At 41.3% G+C, this 22,852-nt stretch overlaps 6 protein-coding genes across 6 annotated transcripts; 4 read left to right on the forward strand and 2 right to left on the reverse strand.

Annotated features, from left to right (window-relative positions):
• Positions 1-1,517: 1,517 nt before the first annotated feature.
• On the forward strand, positions 1,518-2,957 carry EAE98_004136 (uncharacterized protein; the record flags this gene model as incomplete). The annotated part of the gene is made up of 2 exons (XM_038951756.1): positions 1,518-2,011; positions 2,075-2,957. 2 exons carry the CDS (start codon positions 1,518-1,520, stop codon positions 2,955-2,957), a joined length of 1,377 nt encoding a protein of 458 aa, XP_038812229.1.
• Positions 2,958-6,315: 3,358 nt separating this feature from the next.
• EAE98_004137 (uncharacterized protein) lies at positions 6,316-9,749 on the reverse strand (the record flags this gene model as incomplete). The annotated part of the gene is made up of 3 exons (XM_038951757.1): positions 6,316-8,813; positions 8,894-9,115; positions 9,167-9,749. The coding sequence occupies 3 exons, from the start codon at positions 9,747-9,749 to the stop codon at positions 6,316-6,318; spliced, it is 3,303 nt and encodes a 1,100-aa protein (XP_038812230.1).
• Positions 9,750-10,197: 448 nt separating this feature from the next.
• EAE98_004138 (uncharacterized protein) lies at positions 10,198-12,114 on the forward strand (the record flags this gene model as incomplete). Its single annotated transcript, XM_038951758.1, has 7 exons — positions 10,198-10,335; positions 10,391-10,462; positions 10,510-10,952; positions 11,009-11,240; positions 11,300-11,359; positions 11,411-11,722; positions 11,772-12,114. 7 exons carry the CDS (start codon positions 10,198-10,200, stop codon positions 12,084-12,086), a joined length of 1,572 nt encoding a protein of 523 aa, XP_038812231.1. The 3' UTR covers positions 12,087-12,114.
• EAE98_004139 (uncharacterized protein) lies at positions 12,115-15,058 on the reverse strand. Its single transcript, XM_038951759.1, has 9 exons — positions 14,646-15,058; positions 14,265-14,595; positions 13,761-14,211; positions 13,511-13,713; positions 13,329-13,454; positions 13,085-13,270; positions 12,675-13,033; positions 12,460-12,627; positions 12,115-12,404 (listed from the first exon to the last, which is right to left on the reverse strand). Exons 1-9 carry the CDS (start codon positions 14,719-14,721, stop codon positions 12,274-12,276), a joined length of 2,031 nt encoding a protein of 676 aa, XP_038812232.1. The 5' UTR covers positions 14,722-15,058; the 3' UTR covers positions 12,115-12,273.
• Positions 15,059-15,230: 172 nt separating this feature from the next.
• Positions 15,231-17,928, forward strand: EAE98_004140 (uncharacterized protein). The gene is made up of 5 exons (XM_038951760.1): positions 15,231-15,653; positions 15,715-16,373; positions 16,423-16,524; positions 16,576-17,041; positions 17,109-17,928. The coding sequence occupies exons 1-5, from the start codon at positions 15,425-15,427 to the stop codon at positions 17,579-17,581; spliced, it is 1,929 nt and encodes a 642-aa protein (XP_038812233.1). The 5' UTR covers positions 15,231-15,424; the 3' UTR covers positions 17,582-17,928.
• Positions 17,929-19,580: 1,652 nt separating this feature from the next.
• On the forward strand, positions 19,581-20,129 carry EAE98_004141 (uncharacterized protein; the record flags this gene model as incomplete). Its single annotated transcript, XM_038951761.1, has 1 exon — positions 19,581-20,129. The coding sequence occupies one exon, from the start codon at positions 19,581-19,583 to the stop codon at positions 20,127-20,129; it is 549 nt and encodes a 182-aa protein (XP_038812234.1).
• Between the last annotated feature and the right edge of the window lie 2,723 nt (positions 20,130-22,852).

The following is a 22,852-nucleotide window of genomic DNA, read 5'->3' on the forward strand; positions in this document are numbered from 1 at the left end:
ATCCTATATAAGCTCTCAAACCCACGTCGCTGTCACATACGACCACAGACTGAAGAGAATTGGGCATCCCGTCCGCTCTGCCATACACAAGCTTCAGATCGGTAGATTAGTAGTTGGGTGGGTGACCACCAGCGAATCCCTACTGTTGTATGTTCTTTTGGCAACTTTTCTATTTTGGAAAATTTTGAGAGGAGGGCGACGGAGGGGTGGGCTTCCTTCGTGCTCACTACCTACTGTCGATGGCAGTTGATGATTGGAAAGGGCATAAGAGAGGAGCTAATCATCCAGAGCCACTCTTTTGTACACTTGTTATGTGTCAACTTTTTTGTTTTACTTTGCGATGCTTGAAGTGGTCATGAACGTCGGCGGAATTGAATGAAAATAGGTATGCAGTACGACTTCTGCCACACTGCGAGATCATGGGCTAGAATGAAGCTTGTGTGTTCGCCATTTTTTGCTTCCATTGGAAATGTAGAAACGATGAGTTAAAGATCAATGTATAGCGTGAGAAGAAAGTAATGCTAGGCATGATCTACTAATGATTTTACACCATTAACGAGACTCGATAACTGAGTGAGTGGTTAGACGAGGAAGAGATTCAAGAATCATCGAATTAATACAATAACCAGACAATAATATCGTGATCAAACAGACTGGTATTCGGATTATGATTCGGAATCAGTTCAGTCAGAGCACACCCTTTCCTGCCGAAACTTCGACATCAATATTGGCTCGTGTGTCCTTCCCAAAAGCCTACACCATGCTCGACTGTGAGGTCATCACGATAGCTTCAATATCCACAATGATTGTTGATTGGCAGATGAAACAACAGGATAAATCAAGATAGAACAGGTGCACGTAGATTGAACCAAGAAATAACAAAGCATGAACAATGTAGGACTTGGTTGGACTTGACACTAAACGAATGTAACCGAACAACATAGCATGACAAAACCCCCGACCATTTCACGTCAAATCTATTCCACTTCATAAATAATGAGTTTAAGCTGTGGATAAATTCTTCGTGGCAGGATTCAAGGATGCTGGACGATCAAGCCTTGCAACTACCCAACAGAACATTATCCCTTGTGCTTTCCAGATGCCATGATAACAGTGCATAGCGGACTCTCGCCTGGTAGACTCCTCAATTGTTGCAATATTGCACAATAATAATAATGGCAAAAGGGTCCTCAAACTGCTATAAAACAAGAAAAACGTTATTCTAGTACAGTAATTCATACACTTGTTTGCCACGAACCCTTATTAAAATCGTTAACCCTTTCTTAATAATTAGCGCTTGCATTTAAAACGCTTAGTGCCGGATATAACGGCAACGGTCCACTTCCGAACCTCGGTAGTTTCCCCGCAAAAGTTACCCCAGAAATGAACATGATAAGGCTCTCTAATCAACTCCATTTCTCATTTATAAATTTGTACCACAACTTGACAATTCCATTCTTGCACGATTGAAATCACAGTAATAATTGCAACTTGTTCGAGTCATACATAATCTCAAAATGGTTATCAAGCGCAACGAACCATGTTACGTCCTAGGCGTCGGCATGACCAAATTCATCAAACCAAGGGGTAAAGTCGATTACACTGAGCTTGGTTTTGAAGCTGGTATCAAGGCTATGCTTGATGCACAAATCAATTACGACGATGTTGACCAAGGAGTGGCATGTTATTGTTATGGAGATTCGACCTGTGGACAGCGTGTCTTTTATCAATTCGGAATGACCCAGATCCCCATCTACAACGTGAACAACAACTGTTCAACAGGCTCAACAGGATTGGCTTTGGCAAGAAACGTCATTAGTCATGGGGGTGCAGATTGTATATTGGTGGTTGGATTTGAAAAGATGAATCCGGGTTCGCTGCAGAGTTTCTGGAATGATCGTAGTAATCCGACTGGCACATCGGGTGAAATGATGCGTGCCACTAGAGGCGTCACGAATGCACCCGGGGCTGCGCAAATGTTTGGTAATGCAGGTCGAGAATATATGGAAAAGTACGTCTATCACTACTCGATCTCTGATAGCGTACCAAAAAGCTAACTCCTCATCACAAATAGGTACGGTGCCAAAAATGAAGATTTCGCAGAGATTGCGAGAGTGAATCACGAGCATTCACAACGAAACCCATACTCTCAATTCCAGGATGTATATACTCTGGAACAAGTCATGAAAGCTCCCATGATTCATGAGCCACTCACGAAACTGCAATGCTGTCCAACATCAGATGGAGGAGCCGCAGCCGTTTTAGTTTCACAAGATTTCCTCGATGCCCGCCCACATCTCAAAGAACAAGCAGTATTGATCGCAGGCCAATGCATGGCTACTGATGCTCCATCCTTATTCTCCAAATCCGCAATCGATCTTATGGGTTTCGAGATGACACAATTTGCAGCAAAGACTGCCATGGAGGAAGCAAAGGTCACACCTGCAGACATCAAAGTCTGCGAGTTGCATGATTGCTTCTCGGCCAATGAGATGATTGTTATCGACTCCTTGGGTCTTTCTCCACCAGGAAAGGCTCATGAAATGGTGAGAGCTGGAGATATTACATATGGCGGCAAGATGGTCATCAACCCCTCTGGAGGATTGATCTCAAAGGGTCATCCACTCGGAGCCTCAGGAATTGCACAGTGCGCTGAGCTTGTCTGGCATCTTCGCGGATGGGCAAACAACCGATTGGTTGATGATACGAGAGTAGCTTTACAACACAATCTTGGATTGGGTGGCGCCGTTGTGGTGACTGTCTACAAGCGTGCCGATGGAAAAACAAATGCTCCTGTCGATTCTGCAGAAGTTGGAAAGAAGAATAAGTTGGGTTATAACCCAGCTGTCGAGGCAAAAGGATTCACAGAGCAGCAAGCTACCAGTGTGAGGAGTAAGACGAAGACTAGTGCTTGGGCTTTGGGTGACGTGGAGAAGAAGGTAGAAGCGAGGTTTTGATTCTCCGAAACATATTCTTTAATGATCAAATACCCTTGTTTGCAATTATAGCTCATCATATCAATCTTTTAACCTTCGTTAATTATATTGCGTACTGTGATTATCTTCTTCATCCATTAAGTGTGATAAGGTTTGAGTTCACTGGTGGGCATTTCTCTCTCCGACATCCTTCATACATGATATACATGGTCGAGATAGTCAACGGCGCTTATGATCATTACCTGTTTTCTATCAGATATTCATCATTGTCAATTAATGTGCATTTCTACTGCTATTCTTGCTTCCATCCTTCATGACCTATGGAGCATTTGCCAGTATTAGAAACACTGCAGAAAACATAACGCGAATTCTTAAGCTACATACCTCCTTCTCACTCACCCCTCAGGGTATGCTAGATATTCAGTTTTTTCCCGATAAGCAGATCAATTCTTGATCGCCTCTGTTTTATAGCCAGGACGTGGAATTACAGTAGTGTATATCAAACACAGAGGTGAAATTCGCAAGCTGTGCATTAAGTTTCTCCCATCTTCGTTCTGAGTAGTGAATGCTTTTTTTGAGAAAACATTTTGAAATTATAAGTAGCGCGTATCTCGTTCTGTGTTGATTCTTTAAACCTTTTCTAAGCCACGGATACCCTTAAAAGGTTCTTGGATATAGTAAACCATGCTGCAAGGAATTTCAGCGTCCGTAGCGCGTCTCTGGTGAAATAAATTATGCTACCCTAATCCGCGCTTTCTATTCTAGAATAGTAGTTATTTTGGACAGACATATCATAATATTGACCACCATTGAAAGCGGCTGTTGTCACGCACTACCTTTCTCACTGTCGATGAATCGTCCATTTTAATCATGCTTGTCGAAATCATATAATAGTCAACACGTTATCAATCGATAATTCAGTATTGGAGTCCAGCGAGTGACGCACAAATTGACGAAGATAATCTAGGAATGTGGACAGAAAGTATTCAGCCAGGCTTGAGTTCCTCGGTTGTTATGTTCTGGTATGGAACGGGTGTTTGAGGGGCATATTGAAGGGGTTTGATACCATTGAAAGATTATATAAAAGGGATGGTGTCATCAAAATTGGCTTGCTGTCAGATCCTATTATTATCATTACCAAAATCGCTCTGTTAATGGTCTCATAGGTGTTGAGATGCATGTGATTCTCTTTTAGAAAGACCGTGACATACTGTTGTGATCATGTTGCTAAATTCCACGTCGTCTGCGTACACTTCCTTCTCAATTATGCTGGGATGTTATGGTTTTGTTGTTATAGAATTTATTAGAAAATTCAGAAGATTTTATAGTCTAACATTTATGTGAGCTTGGAATGCAAAAAGGTGGAGTTGCCGCTTTTTGCTCGATGATCAAAAGTGTCATTTCACACGCTCAGATCGGCAAGCTCTGGGGCTGCTAGTATCTGGAATCCTAAAAGAAAAATGTATTATATAAATGATCCATAGGTTCCCGTTTCGGTACTCAAATAACGTTCTCACGAAATGGTTATTCCTTACTCCGATCAGAGAAAATAAGCAAACCAGTCTTTCCATTCGATCCATCAAATCGGACGTACACTTTTGGGTTCAAACAGCTAGTATCTATATCGTGGTTTGTTGTTAAATTCTACTGGAAGCATCATAATTACCGTGACTATTAAACGTCTTACCTCCATCTCTGCTACCGAAGATTTCCGCTGCTAAGATATGACTTTATTGCTATGTTTCTTCCGCTCTTATACCGCTCACAAATAATCTACTCGGAGATTGGAATTGCCTGAGACCAGAGTGAAAATTGTGCACCAAGAGCAGACAGATGAAATTCAAATGCGAAGTTGGTTGCGTTGAGGAACTTGTTTGGATTAATTTATAGCCATATGTGTTGTTTGAAATTTGGCTGGATTACTCAGCTGCTCAGTTTTAGTTGCGAGTTTGTATTACTTGTGGTTTATTTGTGATTCAGTGTAGAATCAAGTCCGAAGTTATAGTTGGGGCATCTACTAGTAGTTCCACACAATGTTTCGAGCGACTACTTAGTAGCAATCCTTACAGACTTCGCACATCCTACATACTCATCTTCGCCTAGTAAGATCCCCTCATATGTGTTGCGAAGCTCTTTTTATAGATGAGAAGCTCTGTAATATCTATCGTAGCCAGACACTATCTTTTAACCCTGAATTCGTGATCGCTTTTAAAATTGGAAGAGTTATTGCGTTTAAGCGAGCCAGTCCATTCATTCACATGCTAAATTTCTCGCCATCACGGAAGTGCACTCTCATTGCCATTGAAAATCATCAGCTTTAATCTAGTCGTCATTCTTCCATTTCAGCTTTCTTTTCTGCTTCGAAAGTAAGAACCAGGGGTGATCTTTCTAAAAAGGACATCATGCAAATTTTCACCACTCCGCACCTTGATTTGCTCACGCCAGCATGTAATTGATTTCGAGTTTCGACTTTTGAGAGCCTCTAGCTCTTTTATATCCAGTTATATCTGTATCTGGAGGACTGGTGCATTCGTAACACACGTGCAATAACGGGATATTTACTGAAACCATGTCCTATTTTTCTCTGTTCATCTCAATTCCAATCAGGCTCTTCTTGAAGAAAAATAGAAAGAAAGAGAGATAGCCCTATATAAGAGACTTGTAGTTATGAATAGGTCTCTTCAAACCCTCGAAAAAAGACGGATCTGTGGACTACCTTAGGATAAACTGCGTGCATCGAAATTACAGGTCAAGAATGGAGGGTCTGGCTCTCATTCCAGTCATGAATGAGTTCTCTGGAAATGGCATCAACTTCACTATTGGTTATCACTTCAAAACTTCAATATCAATTTTCGTAAGTAGAGCTGTTTATTGTCAATTGAAGATGCAAGTGTTGATGCCGCAGCTGATATGCCGCGCACAAAGTGACAAAGACAAAGAATTTTGACTCGACATCCATATGACTACTCAATTTCAAAATCTTGGTTTATGAGATTTTAAATCTCGAGCACCTGTCAGTGGAATGGCGGTGATTCATTCTAAGTTTTGCTTTATCAGATTATGGAAAATGGAGAACCTTTTATAGTGGATTCTTGAAATCGAGTCAATGAACTTGACTCGCCATATTCACCACTCCTCACCCGCCCCGAGATCACATTCATTTAAGGTATCACGCAAGGTCACCCTGTCGCAATAGTGTCAGATACTTTTGATGAAATATATTTGCTAAATTGAAGCTATCTGATTCACTCAGAAGAAAAAGTGTCTTTACCTCGCGCAAAACACACCATTTCGAATCGCTGAATTCTACTTCAAAGCCATGCATCTTATTAAACATCATAAAAATAAACCAGATGGAGTTCTAAGTCTCTCATCCAAATCAGGAAGTTGCAACAGCATCGCCCATTCTTTCCATCCCCTTCAACCTCTCCAAAACTGCCTGACTCCAAACCGTGTGCTTATGCTCCTCCCCCAGTACTCTCACTTGTATATTCCACGCTCTTTCATGCCACTCAGTTGCTTTTATTCTGCACTCCACATCCCCACTATCCATACCCATCTCCTCCCACACCATCCCAATATCATTCATCGTCCACAACGTATCAGGATTATCATTTCCCAGTACTCTGACTCTTCTCTCATACATATCTTCCATGATTTCCAACGCTTCTCTGAATTTACCTTGCGCTTTCAATACTTTCGCGATATCTGATCTCGTGCGAATGGGATGTGGATGATCTTCCCCCATTAGTGTGATTTGGCCATTGAGTGCAAGCTGATGGAGAGCGAGTGCTTCAGGGTAGCGACCTTGGAAGCGGTAGCAACGAGCGAGGGTATTGAGGGTCCAAATTATTTGTAAGTCGGTCTCGGGAAGAGATTGGCGCAGAATATTGAGGGCGCGGAGATGGTATTGTTCGGACTCTGAGTATCTCTCAAGATGTCGTGTTTCTCGACCCAATTCGTTCAATGTTAATGCAAGATCGAGATGATCAGGTGGAAGATACTTCTCCTGGATGGATAAAGCCTTTAATTGCGTGCGCAAAGCAAGATCAGTAAGATTCTTTTGGTCATACATTATACCAAGACTATTCAAAAGCCAGGTGGTGCGGACAGATTCTGGCGATGGGTCTCCTGGAAGTCCTTGGGCAAGGGCCTTTTCGAACATATCAATTGCCTGGTCTACTTTCCCTGCCATTGTGAAAGCCCGTGCCAGATCCCGGACAATGAGATCGCGCTCAAAATTTGAGATAGATTCTGCTTGGCCGAGGTCCAGTTGGTCCAATTCAATCAATGCTCGTTGTATATCAGCTAAATCCTCCGCAGAAAAAGTGGTAGTTGAGCTTTCTTTGTGATTTTTCCAATCATTGACCTGTTTTTGATACTTTGCTATACGTTGCAAGGGAAACGACTGTCTATTTGAGAGAAGAAAACGTAGGATCCATGTCGATCGCGCTAAAGACGAATCCGCAAATTTGTCATATTTTTGGCATACTTTCTCTTCAAAGGACGCTGACGATAAATGGTGACACCAGTTTTCTGTGGAATATCTCGCCAATGGATATTGAAAGTCATCAACCTGGGTGTTATGTATAACATCTGGTAGTGAGAGGCTAGCTAGTACCACTTCGGCAATAGTCTGGTGTGCGTAAGACTCGGTCATGAGAAACTGAGTTGCTTTCGCTGACATGGAGTCGAAACTATGGGACCTCCATAAGAAGTCGCGAACTGATGTATGAACTGGATGAAATGTATCTTTCTCTGGCCGATACTCAATCAAAGGAGCGCATAGATCGAGCACGGCATCTTTAAAAGGCCGTTGATCTTCTATAAACTCCTCCTTTATCTCATCCCAAGACAGAGCACACTGGAGCTCTTTCCAGGATAGTGGTCTTGTTGTACAACAAACCCACAAAAGAATTCTACGAGCAAGATCCCGTCTTCGAATACTTTGTGAACCTAATCTCTCGAGTATCTGACCATAAAACCCGTTGAGTCCTTCGGGTATTCTTTCAATAGCATCCAAAACACTCTGTGAATCAATTGCTTCGGCTAGACTTTGGATTCCCAGAGCAGCATATAGAAACATACCACCAGAAGCATTAGACAGTTTTGAGAATGCCTGGTCTTGTGCCCCTGTACCTTTCCCAGGTAAACAGTCCAATGATTTCGTTAAAAAGTTATCAATATCTGGCTGTACTAGAGAAGGTTCCAACTCTATCATTGCATAGGACACTTTCTCTAGCTCAAATACAATAGCAGGAAGATTGCGAGAAAAAAGAGCTAACCGAACATTGTGCGAGCCTGTTGCAATATCCGAAAATGTTTTTGAAAGATCACCTGGATCACTGCATTCATCTACTCCATCAATAATAATGTAACAAGATGGAGAGTCTTGTACCACGAGTTTGATGACGGAGATAATATCGTCTGCAGTTGATAAATGCTGTCTTCCATACTTTCTCGCTCGTTCATACGCTTCGTTGACTCCGCTTGGAAAGTCATGCAGTGGTGCAATCAACTGTGCCAAAACTGATCCGAGGATCTCTAACGTCGATCTTTTTCTGGCATCTCCGGAATCGCAGTAAAAGTAAGCCACAGAGGCTATTTCATTCTCCGATCTTTCCAAACTCTTTTCTGACTTAAGTTGAAGGTGCTCAATGGCAGTGGTACTTAGCACGGTCTTGCCTGATCCCGGCCGGCCATGAATCCACAATATCGAACGGTCATTCGAAGGTTCGGTGCAGCGTCTCCAGCTCCGGAATCTTGGATCGTCTCGAAGCCACACTCCGGTTCCTGGTGAGCGTCTCTTCAGAGCTCGGTAAAAATCTTCTCTAGAGTCAACCTGGGTTAACCATTTCAATATTGCATCTTTGGTGTCTACATTTGCTCGTCAGCGGACTGGTATAGGAAGTATAGGAAGTCCAATGAAAGACTAGTATGGGTATGGCTCGACTCACGATATGCATCTCGACTATCTACTCGGCTCGCAAGATCTATATTGTCTAAAGCAATAGTTCCAACTATTTGTTGGATTTTCTTAGTCGAGACATCCATCCTCTCCCGATGCGCAAGAGTGATTTCATCATTGAAAACCCGAGTATACCTTTCAATATGTTCCAGATTATCTTTGAACTCTGCGTCGAAAGACTTTCTCAAATTCTTGAGAAAGACCTTCAATGCTAAAGCTTTGTCAGGACCGGATAAAAGAAAACAGTGGGGGTTTTACTAACAGCTAACAGAAACCGACTTTCGTATTTTCTCCAGAAATAGATAAATTTCATCATATAAATCCGACAACGCAGTTCTGACACGGACTTCCGTCGCGAACATCTTTTCATACTGACTTGATATAGAAAGGATGTCGCTAAGCTTCAACATCGCATTGTCGATATAATAAAAATAAGTAGCCGAAGTCTGAGCAACCATCAATACAGCTTTCAATGAACCCCACACTAAAGAAGCACTACTAGTTCCCTGAACCATCATATCAACTATAGGAGAAAATCTCGTTAAAAAATCTATAACCGGCTCTATAGTCTTCCCGACTTTGCGGTACCGAGATGATGCGAACCTGTGGCGTTCGAGTGCTCGTACTTCTCGCCACACATCGTCAATGTTTATTGGCGGTTGGGGTAATATCATTGAAGAACTAGTCGTTTCTGTTTCTGTCGCAAGGCTTGATGTGCCAAATGGAGGCGTTTTTATCTTCACTTCTTCTTGCCATTGGGGGTTTGGATAGTCAGCTGACCTGTAAGACGGGACTCGGCTTGATTTTTCCACGTTTTCCGCTGGGGATTTACGGAAAGGAGACATTGCAGTGAAGGTTGTTAGAAAGTTTGAGAATTGATGCAGTAATGTTTCCAATTACCTGGTATCATCTCTTCTTTATCAAACCCCTCACCGAGTTTACATCGATACCACGAGTTGAGCACTGCCCTGGTGGCATGCCTTCATTCCATAGGGCGAACATTTTGGGCTGAGCGATAAGACATATGACTAGTCACACAACTACGCCGAGGATGCATGGGTACATGTGAGGGATTCCGCATTGGGTCACAGCCCCCGAGAACCAAGTAAACCAAGTAAAATGATCAGCTCGAGTATTCTCTCCACATTGAGCCTCATCATTGAAGTATACCTTGCAGCCTAGTCGAGGCATATTAACAGATCCCGCGTACGGAATACCTCAACAAATTTATTTTTCTATTTACATAATCTACTATCTTTTTCGAACAAGTATAATCAAAAGCGTGTCTTTCCAATGAGTCGAAATTCAGACGATGTTTTGCGTTGCGTATGCACCGTCTCCGGTGATCGAAAAGAATGTACCGTTGCCATTGAGAGCATTGTTCAAAAGTTCTTCGGTAAACATGCGAAAGTCATTCGAAAGAAGTCTGCTGTCAGTATTTGTCATCAAATGCTCGGGTTAAATGTAAATTTAACGTTTCATTTAGTCCGGAGCGCAGAACTATGACTATGAAGTCCAACTACTAGGCAATGAGGCGCCGAAATCTGAGGAACTACAGGTATTTCAGCATGTTATAACCACTTGAAATACCACTAAGAATTAAAGAAAGTACATAATCTCTGTCGTCTCAAGGTCCAAGCTTTATTGCGAGAACTCGATCCTCTACCAAAGTCAGACAAAGGAAAAGGGCTAGTGCAACCTCCAAGTTCTGATCCAGAGAAAGTCCCCCAACCACCTGCAAAAAAAGACAGACCAGATACTATTCGTATCAAGAACATACCCGTGACATACACGAGAGAAGTTGTTGAGATAATTGTTCAGAAGGAATTCCGCAGCAAACCCAAGATACAAAGTCTCGCACTCCATACAAGAGAACATCTTTGTGCTACCGCCACATTCCCGAAAGAAGAGTTTGGGTTTCCAACGGAGCAATTGCCAAAAGTTATCCTAGCACGCCAATCACGTTCAGATGCACCGGAGATACAATATGATGCAGACTTCCTGAACTTCACAACTTTGTATAATGCGAGGTTGCAAGCTGATGTGGAGTATGTATATGTATATCATTCACTCGACTCGCTCTAATGGCTGACGTAAACTGCAGTATCGTAGCTGTGGTGGGTCTTGGAACGCACGCATTTGGGACTTTCCGTTCCACAACTCCTGGTAGTCATGAAATGTGGTTGAGAGATTTCCTTCCGAAAGATATCCCAAACACTCGCATTCTCTTATATGGGTATCCGTCCACTGTTTCTGGGGGCCAATCCATGGAAAAGGTCGAGGATATAGCGAGTACTTTCTTAAACAGATTGACACTACTTCGCAGAAACACCACGGTAGGTGGTATACCTCTCTCGCTTAAGCCGCTACGGACTGCTGCTAACACGAGTTATAGACACGAAATCGTCCCATAATCTTTATTGGACAAAGTCTTGGGGGTCTGATAGTTCAGGAAGTAAGTTTTGTCTCGAGTTCTAGGTGTAGATGCTAATCTCACGCTGTTTAGTCACTTCTTAGAGCTGCAGATAGTCGTGATCCATACGAGCGGGAGATTTTCGACTTCTGGCACGGACTTGTCGGCTTTGGTATCCCAATAGCAGGTCTTAATAATCCTTCTCTTATTGAAGCTGTAAAATCACAGCCAAACAAGGTTTTGATCGGTCAATTATGTCGTGATCGTGAGAACGGGACACCATCCGCTTATCTCATCGAGTTAAAACACAGATTTGAGAGCTGCTGCAAGCGGAAAGAAAGATCCTCTTCGCATGCACCAGAAGTGTTGTATTTCTGGGAGAGGCATTATTCCCAGCCTCGAACAGTAAGACTTTCTTAGATGATAAATTTCGGACGACTAACAATGTAAATAGCGTAACGGGATTGTAGGCGAGAAAATTCTCATGGTAGAAGATAGTGCGACACCAGGTGCACGAAATCTACCTTTAAACTCCGACCATTCTGGCATGGTAAAATACAGCAGTAGATCTGACCTACTTTACGAGGATGTTTCAAGCAACATAGATGGTATGGTCTGTAGCTTGGCAGAGCGGAGGAACGGCGTTCAATCCACCTCAGTAGATGAATCCTCCCAAAGAAGAGGTGATACAATTATCAGTGGACCATCGGCACCAAGGAGAAGAGGCACCTTTCTTTCCGAAGATGAGTTGGAGACAACACTAGCTTAGCCCATTGACGAGAAACCATTATGTATATAGGGAAAACTCAGATTATGAGGTGATTTTCAGCAAGTGAAATCATAATATATACAAAAGGCATATGAACCCAAAAGATATATACACGGTGCACTAAATGCTACCAATTTCATCGCCTTCGTTTCGTTAATCATGAAAGATTATACATTATTGATCGTTATTAATCCACGCCGTATTCTTTGGTATTATGACGACCCTGGCGCATAAATTTCAAGCCCTTGTTATATTGTTCCATACGTCGATGGTATATTTTTCTTGCATCTTCAAGTTGTTTAGTAAAAATTTCCCTTTCTGTAAACAACATTTCAGCATTTGTCACGAAAATTGTTACCAAGTCATAGTTTACCTTCATCATTTGAAAAAGTGACTTCGAGCCAGCTGAGTTCTTTCGGATTTTGAGGAAATTTCAAAGGTCCAATCTCAAGGTCGCAACGAACAGGGTGAAGTACAAAGCAGCGAGGAAACTTGTCATCAGGCTTGCATTTTTTCCGGTCGAGCTTTGAGTGCTCTGCAACTAAGATTGTTTTAGTAACCGATTGAGATAGAACTCAGCTTGCTTACATTTGAATGCTAAGATCTGCCCTCGTTGGATCTTCCCATCTCTCGACGACGATTCAACAAACATAATGACAAGTGGAGGAACGGGCATTTCTATTTGTAAGCCACTGCCTTCGTCAATAGTAGTTAGTTGTGAGCCAGGAATAGCTTGTTGTGCTTTCAGTGTGGCTATCGAAGCAAAAGTGGTCCCACTCATGGTTGAGAGAGATGTCGATGCTCTACGAAGCGAAGAGCCTGCGCCAGCTTGAGTAGAATCATGTCCCCTGCTAAAGTCTTTGAGCCAAATTTGTAGTCTTCCGGTAATTGCATTCTTGCTTTCAAACTGATACTTCTCAAGGGTCCGAAGTTTGATGCCCCGTTGACTGTGGAAAAATTAGCGACATTGATGTTTAGACGATATTGAAAGAACAAACAAGTCTATTAAAACCTTATATCCCGTCAGATCCCTTTGAAATTCCTTCAAATTTGTTGAGCTTTGGAAGAACAAACGGCCTCTCGTGATTTCGGTTCTTCCACGTAATTTTCTCTCTAGGGTCAAATCACACATGTAAATTCCAGGGGTAAGATAATTGGGATGAATAGAAGCTCTTCGTAAATCTCTATTGCGACGGAATTAGAAATCATCACCAAGTCATCAGTTTAATTGTGCAGACTTACAATTCTCTGAACTCCCGGAGGGTGTTAGGCCAAAGATGTAATTCCTCGTCGAAATCCAAAGTCAATGCACCCTCTGCATCTATTCGAATTTTCATTACATGACCATTTTGCTCGCCACCGAGTTGACTAACAAGTTTTAGTATTTGTACATGAATATATCGGGGAATTACCGATCGTGTTACTATTTGAAAAGAACTCCGTATTCATCGATGCTCATGGATTGAGTCGACCCAGTTGAGATACTTTCATGCCTATCTTGTACTAGAGGAGGAGTTTGAGGGATTGAGGGCGTCGATTGCTGTGAGTGATTTGTTTTGGTCCTTTCTTGAACAGCATCAGGATTGAGGTATTCTGTGTCTAGTTCAGTAAGAATGCCAAAGAGCAGCTGTGGATTGTCAGCTTTAAGTGAATCAAAGAGTGGCAGCTACTCACGATTTCCAGCTCCGTTATATAATGATGTAAAGTGAAGCCCGTATCAATGATACATAAATCTTGTGGATGTCTGAAATGTGTCGCAAATTGGCGATACTCCACCGATCCTCGAGCAGACATCAAGTAGTGCGAGCAAATCATAAGATGTATCCACCTATCAGAAGGTTCACAAGACTCTTCTTGTGCGATTTGTAGATTTCGAGTGAAACATTGAATAAAAGCTTCCCAAGATTTGGCCGAAACTTTGCAAAGTTTGTCTCCAGATATATGGCTCAAGTATTCTGCATCGTTCAATTTGTTCCACTTGAATTGGTAATTATAACCATCTAGTCGGCTTATTTCGCGTCCCTGTCTCCCACATCTTTGTATTTCTGTTTCGACGTAGCCCTCAATTTTTTGCGATCTCCACTCTATCCATCGTAGAGGAATGGCAGCTTCGACATTTGCATCCCTGTGGAAGAGTCAATATGTGCAAGGCTCATCGGCTGGCGGTAAGATACTTACGGGTCGAATGTGCAGAGCAATACTCTCAATTTGTGATTTTCAATGGCTATGGCTTCCGTAACCGAATCTAACAGTTCTGACTTCCAGAGAAACACATTTTCAGTCGCTGTATAATTCTTCGCGTCTTCTTCTTCTATCAACTGCAATGTAACTTGGAGATTTCCATGAACGCTGGTCAAGATTCTGATAAGGTCCCCAGACGAACGAGGATCGCCATTCTGGCCCGAGGTACCCTGAACATCGAGAAAACGGGCGTGGATTGTTGATAGATACTTGATAAGTTCGTCAAGTTCTTCCTCCAAATTATTGTCGGACTTCGAATCGTAAGAATCTGTCGAAAATTAGAAATCCGGCGACGATTTGCATACAGATATTGCTTACGAGGCAGAGAGATACGAGTGCGATCGTGAAGCTTATCAGCAAGGGCCCTCATGTGGTCAAAAAATTCCATCATCATAACCTTGTCCCTTATCAAGAGATTTCCACAATATCGCGCGCAGTAGTATCATGTTAAAAGCAAAGAGAGCGATAGAGACAGCAACAATTAGAAAGAAAGTTGTGAAAAATAACAAGTACTTGTCTCTCTCAGAATGTAGTGTGTAGCCCTGTTTACAATGCTAGCTGCCTACGAGCCTAGGTAGGTATTGTATTTCCACCATCCGCTTATCATACCGCTGTAGTTTGATGGAATGACGACACGGATTATTTTATAGCGGCTTAACACATGAAAATATGAGCAAATCCTATCAATTCCATATTTATCTTTCTGTCAGATGAATACTCTACGCCGAAGCCCTGTGAAGCTATCGTTCCGTTGTGCGACTAGAGAGAATGAGGGGCGCGGAGGCGCAGGCAATAGTCTTGATAAATAACCCCCCCTGCCACCCTCGTGAGTGTGACCCAATCTCACTCATTTTGCGAACTTGGCTTCTTGTCCTTGTCTCAATCCGACAAGATATCAAGAATGAGGCTGTCACACAAAATAACTCACCGAAGCCCTTACGGGTGCGGGCGAGGCCTAGTTCAAATACTTCAGAACCGTCATGGCCCAGCCAATCTCTCCTTCATATTTGAACTACGCAACATTTCGATGTAGCCAATTGATATTAATTTGCATATAAATTGCGCTTCATCGCAAACAAGACCTCTGAATTGATCAAATGGGACATCCGGCGCAACCACAGTCACCAACCATGGCGGTACACTCGGAAAGTTTGCATCAAGACCAGAGCAACATAAGTATTGGTGGCCTCAGCGTTGATGATTTGATGTACTTGGACGAGCAGCAGGCTATCGGTAACTCTTCGAAGGAATTCACCAAATCTCCAGAGGACAAAGATTTGTTAAGTCGTTTCCAAGTTGCTTGTATCATAATAAATCGGATGATGGGTATGTCGCTCCCATATAAACCAGCTTGCCTCTGCAGCGATCATTACTCACACATGTTCAGGAACGGGGATATTCGAGTCGCCAACCACTATTTTAGAACAAGATCATAATATCGGGGCGAGTCTCATTCTCTGGACATTGGGCTTTATAGCCAGCATGGCTGGCACTTTGATGTACGTCGAGTATGGCCTTACGATTCCACGGCGCAAAATGGCTGGCGAAATTCAAGCTGTTCCAAGAAGTGGTGGTGAACTTAACTACATTAAATTCCTCGCGAAACATCCTAAATACATGGCAATCTGTATGTTTGGCTTCATATTCGTAGTCGTCGGAAATTCTGCCGCCAATTGCGTTTCATTTGCAGTTCATTGTCTTGCGGCAGCAGGAATGAATGATCCACCAAAAGGCGCAGTGCATGGAATCGCACTTGGTACTGCCTGGCTCGTTACTTTATTGCATGCTTTAGGCAGGATGTTTGGTGTTCACTTGAACAGTGTTTTTGCTGTGACAAAGGTCTCAATGCTCATTATGATAATTATACTGGGCTTTATGGTACTCAACAATCATACTGGACACTTCCATCGCGACCCATTATCGTACAGTAACCTCGATACAAGTACCAGTTTCAAAAAACTAGGAAAAGGGGACCACGCTCGTGGGTTTGCAGCCGCATACCTCAATATTATATTCACATGCGGCGGGTGGAACCAAGCAAACTATGTAGGTACCGTATCGGCCAACCTTTGTAGTCCGACTGACACTCTTTTAGGTACTCGGTGAAATTAAGAAGCCAACCACTAGGTTTCGAGGCATTTCTCTTTGGACCGTTGGACTCATGTGTCTATTGTATTTGTTAACTAACATATCATATGTTTGTATGAATCTTGAGGGGTCAATGAAATCAGGCTGACAACACTTCTAGATGATAGTAATAGTAGTCCCACAGGATGGAAAATTCCCAGATGGTGAATCAGTGGTCGAACAATTCTTCAAACGAACCATTGGCCAAGCTTGGAATGAAAGGCGAGCAAGTCAACTGATGGATGCATGTCTCGCTGTCTCAAGCTTAGGCAACGTCATTGTCACTACTTTTACCGCTGCTCGTGTCAAGCAGGAGATTGCGAAAGAAGGAATACTTCCATTCTCTTTGGTCTTTGCCAAGAATGTCAACATTATTGAATGGGCAACCAAGAAACTGAAGCGATCGGAACAAGTAGGAGAGCCGGTTGAGCATCTTCCACAGGGAGGAGTCACAACCACGCCAGAACGAGCCGAATTCGAGCCCATTCCATTTCCAGCTCTCGTACTTCACTGCGCATTCTCCACGATTCTGATTCTTGCCTCAATTCAGGTCCCTCGGTCCAGGGATGCTTACCCATTACTTGTTGGTAAGTGAACTTTCGAATCTCACTTTTGTTCTCCACCTTCCAAATATTTACTGACAGCTTCTGGCAGAAATTTACACATACCCAATTGATGCGATGGTCGCAATTTGTCTCAGTTTTGGCATGATATGGATGCGATCAAGAGAGACAGATGAATGGAACACATACTCCACCACAAACAGGTGGTTCAGTCTCATGACTGCAATTATTGTATTCGTTGCCAATGCATTTCCAGTTGCCGCACTATGGATTCCAGAATCGTCTTCTGAAAGTTCAATACCTTGGTACATTGTTCCCACAATCGGATGGACACTCGTCTTAGCTGGTTTCATTTATTACGTGGTCTTTCGTTTTGCAGTCCCTTTGTTTTTGGGTGGCGCTGTATTGGAAGTGAAGAGAGATCCCGTTATTGGTATTGATAATGAAGGACATTTTGTACAACATGGTGAGATGGTCTATCAGAAATGGTCAGTGCCTGAAGATGAAGATATACCTTATCCGAATGGACACAGTAATGAGGTTGAACTTAAGCAACTACATTAATATGAGCGGAAGGTGTAATGTTTGATAGGAGACTGCCCTAGAAGGATGCCATAGCCATCTTCAATGAGGATTAACATTCAAGATGTTTAATTGTACCATTATACCATTCAATCCCCTCTGCTTCGTTTTTCAGTCTACACGGAATGTATCAGACTTTTAATCCGGAATCTAATCATTGTCTAATTCAATTGTGACTATCTTCTAGAGTCCGTCCCCTTTTCCTTCCCATCTCGTCTCCGGCCATCTCTTTTTAATGGAGCTATTTCATTACATAGTAAGAGTTCTGGAACCTACTTACCACACCCCTGTAACAAATATAACAAAATCCCCACAAAAAATAAGTTTTTTTATATAAACTAATAAATCTAATGTTTAATTGGAATCTTTATATTTATTTTTGAAAAAAATCAGAAATAATAAACAATTGTAATCCAAATATAAAAAATTAATTGAAATATTTTTTATTATTTTTGTTGATTAATTATTTGGAATTGAAATCGAAAATTTTCGAAAATTCTAACAAGTAATGTTTTTTCCATATAAAATAAGCGAATTTTCATGAAAATTTAGAGTTTTCAATTTTAATTGTTTTAAATCCTATTTAAAAAATTAGAAAAAAATATTCTATTCATTTTTCTATTAAATTTGATTAATTAAATAACATTTTTCAAGAGAATTTTCAATTTTATTTTTGATTATAATAAATAAACTAGGGTATAAAAAGTTGAATAATCCCATATTTTAGCCGGAAAAGCGTTACATGTACAGTAAGTAGGTTCCAGAACTCTTACAAAGTCCTTGGTCCAAAAATGGAAGTATAAAGTCTTGAAACCTTCAAAGATACAATGCAGGTACAGATGAAATGTGAAACAAGCGCTGGAATGGAACATCAATTAGTGGATCGACGATGAAATAAGGTTTAGCTCGGATTGATTTAGGGTGGCATTAGCTTCATTTCCCTTCATCCCACCGCTATTTATCGATTTTATACAATAGTCATTGTAGATCATTATCAAGTCTTACTGTGTATCATGTTTGACGCATCTTCTTGTGGTGTTTCCCTACCTTTTTGCAAGCTTTTTTGTTTCTATGATATGCATGTGTCTACGGGACGTCTTCTGTAACTTTTCTCGAACATCTATTAATAATCAATTGTCAAATTCAGTTCGAGATACTGATTCTATGTGTCAACAGTACTGTAGGTGAAGGTCCTAACCTAGGCAATCATAAATCTTCTCGTCTCTGCAATGAAATTCCGTAATCAAAGACGCGTCAAATCTGAAAGACTGGCAAAAGTCAGTGTCAAGGTTCGAGGGTCTCTATATCTCTTGAAGACACTCATTCACTAGAAAGTTAGCGTAGCATGCACTGCAGAGCGCGCGCTAAGTCATTGAGTAAGTCTAGACCAAGTTTACATAGCGGGATTACTTAATCACACCAGAACTTTGACCACTTTTCTTCCATCTAAAGTCCAACTTCGCATCCGTCGTAATGGACGCGATCAAGCTTCCATGACGACCGGAATACCTCACCGCCGAATAAAAACTTTGATATAGCAAGACTGGATACGAGAAAACACAAATTTGGATTAACAAACACTATTTTCATGGAAGATTTCCTTGGAGTGAGCGCACCAGCAATCGTACAATTTGGTCCCAAGCGGTGACCGGAAGCTATGTGTTGAACAGACCAGATTTAGATCTTCCTTGACTTTTCACCAGTATCTTGAGCCTCAATCTACTGAGGCGTTCTCCGTTAGTTTCCCAGAGTTCAATTCTACAAGTGTAGAAGCCGGACGATCGAGATCGACTAGTTCTGTAGATCTTCAAGATGTTATCATTTTGCGGATGATGATGAGCTTCACCAGTCGTTGAGGCATGTTATAAATACCAGAGTGAGATCTCTCGTTTTTTCAAAAAGCATCAATCTTCACATCCAGTTCAATACCAAGCTTAATATCTATCTTCACTCTTCGCTTCAAAAGCCAACAATCGCAATCATGGTCTCCATCAAAGCTCTTGCCTTCTACCTTGCCACCATGGCCGTCGCCGTCTCAGCAGCTCCTGCCGCAGCGGTCAAATCTGTTACTACCGCCGATAGCGTCATCACCGACATCACCAATATCGATGCCCAAGTCCTCATCTTGACTAGTGCCGTCGGCCAAGTGAAAGAGAAAACTCTTGATTCCTCTACCGTAGACGTCGACTTCACATCTCTCCACGTCGCAAATCAGCAAGGAGTCACCGATGCAGCTCTCGAGGATCCAGCCAATTCAGAGGATTCCACCCGTGTCGTAGTCACCATCGAGGAGACTTTGTCTATCGACATCCCCGACGCTATCGACGCTTTGAAAGCCAAAAAAGAATTCTTCACAAGTGATCAAAGAACAGTTGTTCTCGCGTGGTTGGTAGTCTTACAGAGCGATTACAACACTTTCGGTGGACTCTTGATCAAGAGAACCTCCGAGGATGTCATCCCCAGAGCTGAAGCAGCCGCTAAGGTTATTGGTGATGCGATCTCTGCCGGAATCGCTTATTACTCTTCTTAAGCGCATGGATATTCATTCCGTTTGGAGGACATTATTTTTGGGATTGTAGCGGAGGTTTTGCTTCTCATTAGAGCGTATCTGGGGTCAGCGATGATTGTTTGTGGAGATTGAAGTTTGTCACATGTTCTGTACACAAATGGAAATAGTTTATAATCTTGTATTAATATATATCAATTCTATACCTCAACACTTAAGTCTCTTGTAATGCAAATAATGTGGACTTTTCATGTGATAATGTCTCATCTAATATTGACGTGCTGCCAGTGACAAGTGCCCTTTCACTACTATCTCAGCAATATTCCCGTTCAAGAATGTATAGCTTTCAGGACCTCCAAATTGTTTGGTATTGTACAAACACTCTTTAAATGAAGCACCATCGCTATTTCATTTTGCTACTATCATAACTCATATTTAGCTCTCATCCCTGTTCTACTTGTTTTCTTATGAGATTTATTCATACTATCATTAAATCCTCTCATCCTTACCAAACTACGCCATCTCCACAGCCATCACTTCTCATCACATATTACAGACCCACAGTCACCACAATACAAACCCAATTCTTTCTATATTCTGGATCATAGGATAAAATCAAATCTTACCAGCTCATAAACTAACCTACACATATTCACTTAACGCTCTCGGTAGTTTATCACTAAATCTTACACATATATCCATAATCTCTCAAATCACCACTTCATAAATGCATAGTTCCACTTCTATAGCTCATTATATACATATCATAAAAATCTTCCAACCACCTCTCATTCACACAAAAGGATATCTGAACTCACCAATCTAATCGGAGCTAGTGTTGTTGTCATTTCCGACATATATACGTATATAATCTTCAACACTAAAACGTCTCTAATTATAATATACTTATCGCTATATCTCGCGCTTCAAATTTTCTTCGTCAGTATTGTGGTTTTTCATCATCATTATCCACACTTCTCACTGCCATTCTAATCCCCTACTCAGACTCTTCTTACTATCCAAACAATCTATGAATATTTATAATCAAGCTAGCAGTACTCTACTTTCCAACAGAAGTACTGCTATTATCCACTTCCTGATGTGTAGCGTTCTGACCTCAAGCAGCAACCATGATGCGATCAATCAGAAAATTAAGCCCATTTTATACTTCCTCTTCCGGTTTCTCAACCCCCAGCTTAACACGCAGTTTCTTATTTTTCTTCCAAGTCCCACCCTAGAATAACAACTCTCTATCCAACTCTATTCCATCCTGCTTCTCTCCCTTTTACCGTCTACTCATTAATTTTTATTTCCCAACCGCATCTACACTCCTACTATAAAAACAACCCACACTCCAGACTACTCCGTCAAACTAATTTTATGAAGATGGATTAACGGGATTGAGGCGCTCTTGTCATTCGAATCATATCCAAGGAAAAAATCAGTCGTGGGGACATTATCCCAACCCGGGGAACTTTTGCGTTTTGCTATTAGTGAAAATGTATATATAATATATATTCCATCTCTTCTTATTGTCATTGGTATTGACTATTTTCTCACTATTGTCACTGTTATCTTCCTTCATTTTCTTCGGTCGTCAATAGATTAACATCCTTAAATATCATCTTCATCGAAACTCCTACGAACCCACGAGATCTTAGATTATAACCAGCCCAGAACCCCTTTGTTCAGAATATCGATTCCGCAAAATTTGACAGCTATCTCTGAGATCCACATCATTAATAATTCGCTCAGGATCGTCATGATCTTATGTTCTAATTATTACAGTCAAAAAACATCTCTTTTATACTTCAAAGTTCTTCAAATAACCCGAAGTATTCCATTCATGATACCACACTCCACTTCCACTATACTTCCAATCCACATCTCCACACAAACATTAAATCTATCCAGAACTCCAGCTTTCTTACCCCGAATATTGAAGTCTTCTTATACTCCATACTCTCCAATCCCACTTCATACCATTTCCAATATTACCAACAATTGTCTTCAATTCCACCCTCCAATCCCTTATACCTCCTATCAACTTTCACCAACTCCCATCAAACCTATATAAACCCACAAACTCTCTATTTCCATCTCCATTTCCATTTCTATTTTCATCTCTATCTCTATTTTTATTTCTATTTCTATCTTTATCTCCATCTCTATTTCTATCTCCATCTTCATCTCTATCTCCATCTCCATCTCCATCTCCATCTACATCCCAAATCTTAGATATTAAAATAAGTATCAAGATAAAGATAAAAATAGAGATGAAGATTTCATATTTATAGATTATGCTTTGAAATTGCTCTATATAGATGCTTCTCCATTAATGATGATATCTTATCGTCTCGTATCATATCACTGTCATTGTCATTGTCATTTTCAATGTCATTTTCAATATCATTTTCAATGTCATTTTTCAGTGTTATTATACACATCATTATCATTATCGTTATCCTCATCCCCATCACCATCGCATTTCGTAAAATTCGATTCTACACATACACATACCTACACATGATTATAACTACCTCATCCCGATCACCTCCCCCCCCCCCCCCCCACCTAAAAACTTTCAATAAAAAAAAAATTAAAATCTACACTCCAAAATCAACAATCAAAGAATCAGAAATCAAAGTAATTGTTTCTTTTATATATCTAATATCTAATATCTAATTATATACTTTCCATTACAATCTCAATTACAATCATAATTATTAAAACATCTTTACTCCCTA

Source organism: Botrytis deweyae, assembly GCF_014898535.1.
Source record: "Botrytis deweyae strain B1 chromosome Unknown BDEW_007, whole genome shotgun sequence".
Lineage (NCBI taxonomy): Eukaryota > Fungi > Ascomycota > Leotiomycetes > Helotiales > Sclerotiniaceae > Botrytis > Botrytis deweyae.